The 10,315-nt window shown below is 45.6% G+C and overlaps 1 protein-coding gene across 1 annotated transcript; it reads right to left on the bottom strand.

The window, feature by feature from the left end:
* Window positions 1-2,911: 2,911 nt before the first annotated feature.
* On the bottom strand, window positions 2,912-10,315 carry LOC102390802 (translational activator of cytochrome c oxidase 1). Its single transcript, XM_006044122.4, has 5 exons — window positions 9,837-10,315; window positions 9,437-9,543; window positions 7,848-7,975; window positions 6,865-7,042; window positions 2,912-6,530 (listed from the first exon to the last, which is right to left on the bottom strand). The coding sequence occupies exons 1-5, from the start codon at window positions 10,201-10,203 to the stop codon at window positions 6,330-6,332; spliced, it is 981 nt and encodes a 326-aa protein (XP_006044184.1). The 5' UTR covers window positions 10,204-10,315; the 3' UTR covers window positions 2,912-6,329.

Consider the following 10,315-nt stretch of genomic DNA (forward strand, 5'->3'; position numbering starts at 1 on the left):
AGGTTCTTTCGGGAAGAAAACTTTTTTTCTGGTCATAAAAGCAACACAAGCTCTTTGTATTAAAATTGAAAAAAATAAAAATTCCACCCCAGAGATAGTTTGTCTCTTTCCTACCTAAATATTTGATATTTAGCGTTTGATAAAAACGGCTTCATATTGTTTTGTAGTGTGCTTAAATTTTATCCTGTTTTCCCGTGGCACTTAATATTGTCCCAAAACAATTGTACTTGACTGCATGATATTTCAAAATAGAGATGACCATAATTAATTTTCCCAGCCTCCACTGTTCGGCATGTTATACACCTCCATCTTCAGATTCCAAGGCCGCCACAATCTGGGCTCCCTTCCTCGGGCCCCTGTTCAGTGTAAGATAAATCAGACGCCAAAAACATCTTCCTCTGATGTCGCTTTCAACTGTCAACTAAGAACCTTTAGTGGTGGCTTTGCCTTGGGTATCAAATCTCTTAAGAATTACTTTAGACCTTTTTCTTTAAATCCACCTCTTAGATTTAGGAATATTTGCCTGTATTCAAAGGTCTACTCAGCAGCGTCTCTTGGAATGTCTAAAATACAACTCCAGTTTACCATGTTTTACACTGAATTCTTGATTTTTTCCCCCTTCCCCACAAAACCTTGCTCCTCTGTTTTCCCAGTCGTAAAAATACACACCAAGGAGGCATCCTCCTTCATTTCACTCTTTCTCTAACATTCCTCTATCCAATCATCCAGCAGGTCTTTTCAGCTTTCCTTTTAAAATGTATCTGAATCCAATTACTTCTCACCACTTTCACCCTGGTGCAAGCCACCACCCTGTACTGGGTGACTGCTCTGGCCTCCTAACAGGTTTGCCTGTTTCCTCTGCAGCCACTTAACAAATGATGCTCCACACAGCAGCCAAAGTGATCCTTGTAAAATGTAATTAACATCATGCCACTCCCTGCTCTCAACCCTTCGAGGGCTTCCCATCACACACAAAATAGACTCAAACTCTGTCACGGCCATCCGGGCCCAACAGGAGTTGGCCCCCGCCATCCTCTCCCGCCTCACCTCTCCAGCTCCCTCAAATCACTCCAGCCACACTGGCCTTCTTTCCATACTTTGAGCTTACCAGGCTCAGGACCTTTGCACCTGCCCTTTGTTCCACCTAGAATGCTCTTCCCACAGCTAATTCCTGCATTTCATTCAGGTCTGCTCAAATGTCAACTCTCAAAAGTGCCTAAATAGGCCCTCTCCCCTCCAACATTTTGTATTTCCATATGCTGCCTTGTTTTTCTTCATATAGCCTGAAATTATACACTGTTTCCTCCGACTACAATGAACATAAGCCATGTAGGAGCAGGGACTATGTCCCATTCACTGCCCTGTCACCAACACTTAGAACAGTGCCTCGAACATAGTAGCGCATGCAATACAGCAACATAAGTCTTTAGCTGGAAACAGCCTCCTGATTTTTCCTCTACCTTCCTAGCAACTGCTTTTTTTGAGGACTCCATTTCCGTTGTCTGTCACTGAACCAGCCATCTCAAACATCCCCACGCTGCAGTCATCCTTCTGGGCTTTCTTCTGAACTTCAGAGACATCACCCATTGAGTACTCTGCAGGTACTTCAACTTCCACAGGTCCAAAGTGATCTGATCGTTTTCCTCCATGGTTCTCATTTGCTCTCTCCATCATCAGGTCCCCAGCTTGGATGCTTTTGAGTTATCAAACTTGAAGAGTTCTTCCTCTCCACTTCCCTTCCCCCACAGCTAATTGTGGCCATGTCTCCAATCTGTCCACTCCCCTCCCTGTCCCAGCTCCACCTTCCTAGTTCAAACCTCCCAAGTCTATTACTTGGAGTATTTAGTGTAACAGCTTCTCAAGATCACTCTCATCACAGGGTGACCTTTTAAAATGGATCCCTGATCCTGCCATGATCTCCTGAAAGATTTTACAGTCCCCATTATCCTTAGGGAAAGTCAAATACATCAATGTAGTTAAGAAGGACCTGGAACCATTTCTTCTGCAGCCTAAGTTTTTCCATTTCCCAACTCCAACAACCCCATCATTCAAATTCTCTGTTCTGGCCACACAGAACGACTGGTAGTTCCTCAAATATGACTCTCTCTTGCCTCTAACCTTTGCATATTCACTGTCTCAAACACCCCTCTCCTCCATTCTTGCCCCTACATTCATTCTTTCAGGGAAGAAGTAAGCCTAGACAATGCTCCCTTCAGGAAGCCTTTCCAGGCAGAAAGCCCTAAATCTGGGCACCTAAGCACCTAGTACTTTATTCATCAAAGCACTTATCTTACTCTACTGTAACTGCCTTTAAGAAAGTAAGCATAAAGACAGAAGTTGGGCCTCTCCTTTGGGGTTGGCCCGCTCCCATGTCTCAGGAGTGTACTATCCTCTAAAAACAACAACAACAACAAAATAGAAGCCGTGTCATTCAAAAAAGATGGCCTACCATCTTTCCTGGCACATTCAAAAAACAAATATTTGTTGAATGAATAGGTGAAACTCTGATGGGGATGTTGCTAACTGTTATTTCCCTGAGCTCTGTATTTTATCTTCCCTTTCTATGTTGTTTGTCTCCTCCCCCTTCATTTTCCCCATGTGAAGCCTCCCAACTGGGCCAGGCCTTCTCAGGTCTATCACCCTAGTTTTACACTGAGTAGGTGCTTCTGTTTAAGCACCTGAGCCTTCCCTGACCCCAAGATTCATGACCCAACCCTAGAGCTCAGGGCCTCCGAGTACTGGTCCCATTAAGCAGCCACTCACACACCAGCTGCACACATTCCTTTTCATTTTTCAAGAGCACAGGACACATGACAGGGAACAACAAATACCAATGAATAAATTCTCTGAAGGGATATCTCAATGAATTTGGTGTAAAACAGGGAAACAAACCAAAAAGCCTATCACCTGATTTGATGAAAAGTCTTTTAATTCAGAGATAACATACAATATATTCAGATCACCAGTTCAATCAGTTGGGTTCTCTGCTTTGCTTTTACATCTTTACATTTTTACATATTGACATTTATGTCTAAAGAAAAACTGCTTTGTGTTTTGTAATTCCACTTCTATAAATTTATTGTGAAGAATACTTTGCAAGACAGCAAAGGTAAAAAGTATTCATTGTAGCATCTTCTGTAAGATAAACAATCCAAATATCCATTGATAGAGACTAATAAATTATGACACATATTAATTAATAATAATAAAATACCATGTAGCTACTAAAAAGAAAGAAGTGGACTTCTCCATCCCAATACCAAAAGGCATCTAGGATATATTGTGAAGGGGAAGGAGAAGGTCGGGGACAGGTTACAAAGCAGATAAATATAGGGCGGTTCACATTTCAGTTTTTAAAAATGTTCATTAAGGATACATGTATATGGATGGCTGAATTGCTTTGTTGTACACCTGAAATTATCACAATATTGTTAACTGACTCTACTCCAATATAAAATAAAAAATGTTTAAAACAAATGTTCATTCATACTTAGTGGGAAAAAAGGCCAACATATATTGAATGCTTACTACTGCCAGGCACTGTTTTAAATGCTTAGCATATATTAACTTATTTTATTCTCAAGACAACTCTATGACATCTATGTCATATGTTTTCAAGAGAAAAAAAAAAGTAAGCACACAACTGAATTTCCATGGTTAGCTGGAGGCAGAGCCCTCACTGTTCCAGTCTGATTCAGCCGGGGCCCCTGGCAGAGGTGCAGCAGGTACACACTACATGAGCGTTTCCCAGTGAGAGTCAAGGCTGTGGCCAAAGCCTGTCACTGATACTTCCAGCGCACTGAAAGGACACTTGAAAGTGAGCCCAAGCCAGCTCGAGGTGCTAAATGATTTTGTTGTTAAGACACTAATCAAAGATAAGGCAAGCCAGGACCAGACCCCATTCTTTTGACTTCAAGGTCACCTGAATCCCAGGTGCTCACATGTTGCTTCCTTAGTAGGAAGATAACGTGACTAGTTTTCTTCTTTTTAAAAAATGCTTCCATAATAAATGTAATACATGAAAATAAAACTCAGTTATAACATCACCACCCAGAGATAATCAGTTTTGCTATTCTGGTATACTTCCTTCTAGTCTTTTCTTAAAATTTCATATATACAGCATCATATATATTTTAAAATTTGGACCACACTATACATACAGTTTTTACTCTTTTTCATTTAACATTATATTGTAAATGTTTTCTCTGACATAAAATATTCTTTAGAAAGTAATTTCTAGTAGCAAAACAGCTCATACCATCTTTACTTAAATTTTCAGTTAAATAGCTATTTAACAATTTAACTTACGTAGCTAAGGATGTCTTTATCAGATCTAGAGTCAGAACAGGTCTGAGTAAGCTTTCATTTCTGCCTTTCCCATATTAACTGCAGGAAGACTGCAGGGCACCGCCAGGGGTCAGTGCAGAGCTGTCTAGAATGTCTTGATGCAAACTAACTGGTTTACAGAATTCACAGTAACAAATCCTATCTATTAGATCAGAGGACTATTCACATGAGTAACCAAGTTCCCGTTCTGCAGGCTTCCTTAGTACAAGACTACTCATATCAGAAATGATCACATTTCTCCAAATTAACCTATATTCAATATTCACAAAACAAAGCTATTTTATAAACCAAGGTCTATGAATGCAAGACAGAGTTTTCACCTGCTTGGTATGAGATCATCTGCGCATAAAATACTTGGCCTGACTATTTTATAGGTTTGTTTTGAAAGTCAAATAAATAAAATATGAAAGTATCTTATAAATTAGGAAGTGGCATTTAAACTTTATGTTGCCCTGTTTTAATGATGTGCTATTCAGATATTTAGATGAGTTATCTCCTATAAAAACTAAAAATCCCAGGTAGTACCTCCATTATGAAATGAGGTATAAGAGCACATGCCTTGGCACCATAATGGATTATTTAATTGATTTTCTTCCCCCAGGCTTCACTCTCCAGCTGTTGAAGTCATCATGGAATTAGCAATCTGTTTTTCCTAGAAAGTGAAGCTATCACTTAGAGCCAATTTGGTTTTAGTTCTTTTCCATCCTAATTTACCTAAGGCTCCTTCAGGAAAATTACACTGAGCTCAGAACTGCCTTAACCAACTTATAAGAAGGTGAATAACAGGGATCAAAAAGCCACTCCAGGCCCCACATACTTGATGGGCTCCAGCACAGGTGGTTGGCACTCCTGGTGTCTCTAAACCTAGAAGTGACTCTTTGGAGCAAAACGTACCATGGCTCCTATTTCCCATCTGGCTAGGCTCCTGACTCAGCTCTTCAGCCTTCTTTCTGTTCTCATTTCCTTTCCAGTTCCCAGTGCCCCATCATCCAACTGGCATCAGGGATTAAGAGGGGCCAGAGCCGGGCATTCTGGGCATCAGACAGCTTTCAAAACCAGCATGGTGTTTCTTTTCCTGAGTGCAGCCCACCGATAGGTTCACTCAGCAGTGAAAGCACTCGGAACACAGAGGGACCTGGACAAAGCAAGGCCTGGGAGTCCCTTACATTGGCACTCTTTGGGCTAGAGCCTTAAGTTCTCTGGCAGAAGAAGGATACAGAGGCCACAGGAAGAGAACAAGGATGCATGCACAGCAGTTCACACTGCCCTCGGACAGCTCCAAGAGACAGAGATCCTGCGTCTTCTCCCTGAGGTCCAATGTCTTAGAGCAGATCCAGCACAAGGCATCAATTGAACAGCTTGTAAGTACAGTTCCTGGTACACAGTAGGTGTTTGATTGATATTAGGTATGTGAAAAAACGACAGATTTAGGCCATTAGACCAGCACTAGAACACAAAGCACCTGGAGGGAGTCACGTTTCTATGGCCAATCAAAAAAAACACAGTCTTGGGACTGGAGTAGTGGAACTAAGCCCACAGACTTAAAAGAAAGTCAAGAGGGTCCCACCAACTGGACACGAACCCAGGAAAACTCAAGTCACACAACAGCAGGGCAGCTGCTCAGGTCAATAATTACTGTTATTATTGAAGAGTAGTTTCTAGTACATGGGCCCTCAGGGCACCTACTGTCCCCCCAAGGGCCAGATTCCTGAGATCAGAATTTGACCAGCTGACTGCCCACACCCCCCACATCGAGAAGGATGTGGGGGACTCACCCAGGAGGGCTCAGACACCAGCAGAGCTGACAAAGAGGCTTCATGGATGTGTAGGGATTCAGCTGACCACAAAACTGCAGGTCTATGCTTGCTAACCTGCTAGGCACGGCCCCTGCCCCACACCCTCCCCCAATCTGCTTGAGTCTCAGGGGACGCTGCAGAAGCTTGTGCTACAGAATAGGCCGCCTGGAGGCACGCACAGTCTGGCTACTCAATGTTGTCATAGACATGGATCACGTCATCGTGGTTGCCGAGTGCCTGGATGAGATGGGCAGCCTGCTCCAGGTCAGGGTCAGCCAGCCGCACCTTTGTGTTGGGGATGAACTCTAGTGTACAGGACACAGAACACAGGCCCAGGGAGTCCAGTTTCTTCCTCACTTGATGCAGTGAAGAGGCATCACAAATAAACTAGGGACAAAGGAAAGTCAGGAGGTAAGGAGCCAGGAGATAACATGACAAAGCTGGACAGAAGTTTGCAAACACCTGCATGAAATTCCTGAAATGTATCACTGGGTTTAAGTCTTCACTGGCAGAAACAGAGTGTTCAGCCTTCTGAATCCTTCTCGTCCTCAGGAGAGTAAGTCCTATCCAGTATTCACTTAATAAATTGTCTGTGCAATATGCGAGCTCTTTATCTCACCTGTCCCCCGGGCACAGGACAGAAGAGACTGAGAGAAGAATACTTAACATGTCTATCAGGGCCCTCTCAGAAGTCCACCAGACACCAGGGCTTCTTACTCACTTTAAAAATGTTCTTTTCCTCTTCATCTTCCGTCTCCGTGACATCCTCAGCTCCTGCTTCTATCGCCAGCTCCAGGGCACGCTCTAGGTTCACAGGTTTCTTCTCTCTGTCCTCCTCTCCAACCACAATCACCCCCTTTTTATCAAAGGAGTGGCGAGCTCCTTCGGCCATCATTCCCCTAGTAGGCGAGGAAATGGGCCAGAATGGATCCCTTTAGACACTCAGCCTCCATACAGCACTGCCCATCACTCATTCCCACCCTACCCCTGGAGTATAAACAGACATGGAGCAGCTCTCTTCCTGAAGAAGATCCAGCTACCTCTGGGCAAGGGAATGATCCGAACATAACACTAACCCTCTGTTTTATTTTGATTAATTAATTTGGCTGCCCAGGTCTTAGCTGCAGCATGCCGGACCTTTTAGTGGCGACACGTGGGATCTAGTTCCCCTAGAGATCGAACCCAGGCCCCTACATGAGGAGCGTGGAGTCTCAGACATTGGACCACCAGGGGAAGTCCCCAACCCTCTATTTTCTGCCCTGACTGGAGTTTGGAGGCTGCAAAGACTTTGTTCATCAATTCCTGTACAACTGAGAGTACATCGCTGGTGGGACACTCCAAGACCTGGACATTCTATGGACAGATGAGACAAGTGGACAGCACTCCTTCTCCACCTGTCCTTTGGATCCTGCCTACTGCTGCTGCTGCTGCTAAGTTGCTTCAGTCGTGTCTGACTCTGTGCGACCCCATAGACAGCAGCCCACCAGGCTCCCCCGTCCCTGGGATTCTCCAGGCAAGAACACTGGAGTGGGTCCTGCCCACTACAGAACACATTAAAGGAAAACAAATGATCCCATTTGGATTCTGCTAAGGATGACATGTGTGTAAAACCTGAAACCCCATCAGGAACGACAGTACTTACCTCTCCCAGAATCAGAACCTAGAGACTCTGTCCCCTTCCACTCTCCCCAGACACACACCTACCCATTCTTATTCAGGATATGTTTGATGTCCGAGTGGCACTTGGAGCTACTGTTAGATAACGCCTCGATGAGAAGAGAAGAGCCACCGGGGCCTCGGCCCTCATACAACAAATACATGTCCTTGGTTTTCTGCAATAGATAACACAGACACATTTTCCTGTTTCCTAATTCCCTCCTCCATGCCAGCCCAGGCACCACAAATACCACAAAGTTGACTCCATGGAATGGGCTCTCTGGGGTGACGCCTAGGCTCTTAAGGCTTTAATTCTGTCCTCCCTGAGAGGAGGCTCTTGGGATCAATGTTTGAGGTAACTGGAAGTGCTACGCCTTCCTTGTAAGGCAGTCTCTTTATCTTGTCCCTGAACCATCAGTCACTCATCTCCCAGTTTTGGTCTCTCCCTTCCCCAGCTGAATCCCACATCCACCCCTCTATCACTCCTACTAAAACTCATCCTCCTATACCTTATCCTGCATGAAACCCCCATGAGTCTACCCTGGGCTGCTGAGTACTGCTAAGAGAAATCACACACCTGGGGCTCATCGAATAGCATGGCCTCAAAATTCAAACAAACGCTCCAGGGACCAATCTCATGGGGACCCCACGCTGCCTCTGTTCATTCCTCACCCACGCACCCTATCTTCACCTCTCTCTCTGTCCCCTTGCCCTGCCATCTTCCCAGGAACACTCAACTGATGACTTCTCTCTCCCTCTTTCACAGAGGAAATAAAGGACCACCAGGTGGGGGAAAGGTGTGTGCCTTATATGCACACACCTGATATGAAGGCGGTGTGTAGGATAGTTCGAAAATAGGCTTTGGGGTCTGTCTGGTTCCCAATAGGTCATTTTCTGTGTGACTTGGTCAAGTCGCCTAATCTTTCTGTGCCTCAGTTTCCAACTTGAGGTTGTTCCGAGGATTCAGTGAAATTATGCACACAAAGTTTTTATCAAAGAACTTGGCCTCCAGACTTCCCTGGTGGTCCAGTGGTTAAGACTCTACTCTGTGCTTCCACTGCAGAGGGCACAGGTTCCATCCCTGGTTGGGGAACTAAGACCTCACAAGCCACACGATGCAGCCAGAAAAAAAAAAATAAAAAGAACTTGGCCTGGAGTAAACACTCAATAACTATTAGCTACTAAGATGACTACTACTTCCTCAAATTCTTCCCATCCATCCCAGAGAAGACGTGTCTCCTCACCTGGACTTGAAGATAATTCCCACACCTGGGTTCTACATCCCAGTCCCTCCCACCATCACTATCATCTGCACCTTCTTTCTACTGGCTTTTCTCCTTTTAGGTATCAATATCAGAAAAACAAACCCTTCTGCAACCTAACATCATACTCTGCCCTTTCTTTTTCCCCCAGCTCCTCAACTCAGCTCAACAGTCTTAGGCTGCAGTACTGTACACCATCTATACATCCTACTCCTGACTGTGCTCCCATAACTAATGCCCAAGAGTAACCAGAAGGCTCTAAGTTGAGGGTGTCAACAATACTGCTTCTCTGATAATTTAAAGTGTGGTGGCCTTCCAAACATATGCTCGGTAGGGGCTGTGATCAATAACAGGAAGGTCAAACTGAGAGCACACCTCCATTTTCAGCGCGGCCTCAATTGTTGACTTGGGCATGTGTTTGCTACGACACACCTCTAGGATGCTGGCCAGGTTGCTGTTGAGCTCAGGGTTGGGGCCTCCTTCTGAGGTAGAAAAGAGTAAGCAGAGACATCTCAATAAGACATGAAAGAAAAAAAGGGACATCCACGCCCTCTCCTCCCCTCCATCAGCCAAGAGAGACAAGTCACCGCTTAGATTTCGGTTCGTTTAGGACACTTTATCCGATGTTTGCATGAAAGCTGGGTAAGTATTTTGGGAAAGACGTTTTCAGTTCATTTGAAATGAAAGGCCGGGGATAGGGGTTTGGGAGGCAAGTGAGAGCGTGGGCACAGTGAGGGTGGTAGCTGCCAGCGGTGGGTGACCGCCAGGTTCTCACCTTTAACCGCTAAGCGAATGCTCAAGCTGAGCTTGGAGAAGATGCGACTCCTTTCTGCGTCTTTGGGACCCTTGATGTGCCGGACTTTGGACCACTTGTTGTGCCCCGCGGGGACTTCGGCCGTGAGGTGCAGCGTCCGGCCCCCAGCGGCGCTACAGCACGGGGGCTCAGGCTGGAAGGCCAGGGCGGAGGGCGGAACAGCCCCCCGGACCCCGGGGCCTCGCGCCCACAAGCACTGGGCAGCGGCCCTGCTCAAGCTGATAACAGACCAAGCTGCCATCGGCTCCGACTCTGGGCCAAGGTCTGGCCTCCCTGTCTGCCACCGAAACGAGCCCGTCCAGAGCCGGTAGGCTCCTCTGCCCGTCATCGGAGACCCAAAGGCTCAGGCCCGCCCAGGAGAGCCGGAACGCCAAGGACGCCGCATCGTCCCCGCGGCAGCCGGGAGTGGGTACACTCGATGGTGTAACACACTTCCTTTC

This window comes from Bubalus bubalis, chromosome 3 (genome assembly GCF_019923935.1).
Source record: "Bubalus bubalis isolate 160015118507 breed Murrah chromosome 3, NDDB_SH_1, whole genome shotgun sequence".
Classification (NCBI taxonomy): domain Eukaryota; kingdom Metazoa; phylum Chordata; class Mammalia; order Artiodactyla; family Bovidae; genus Bubalus; species Bubalus bubalis.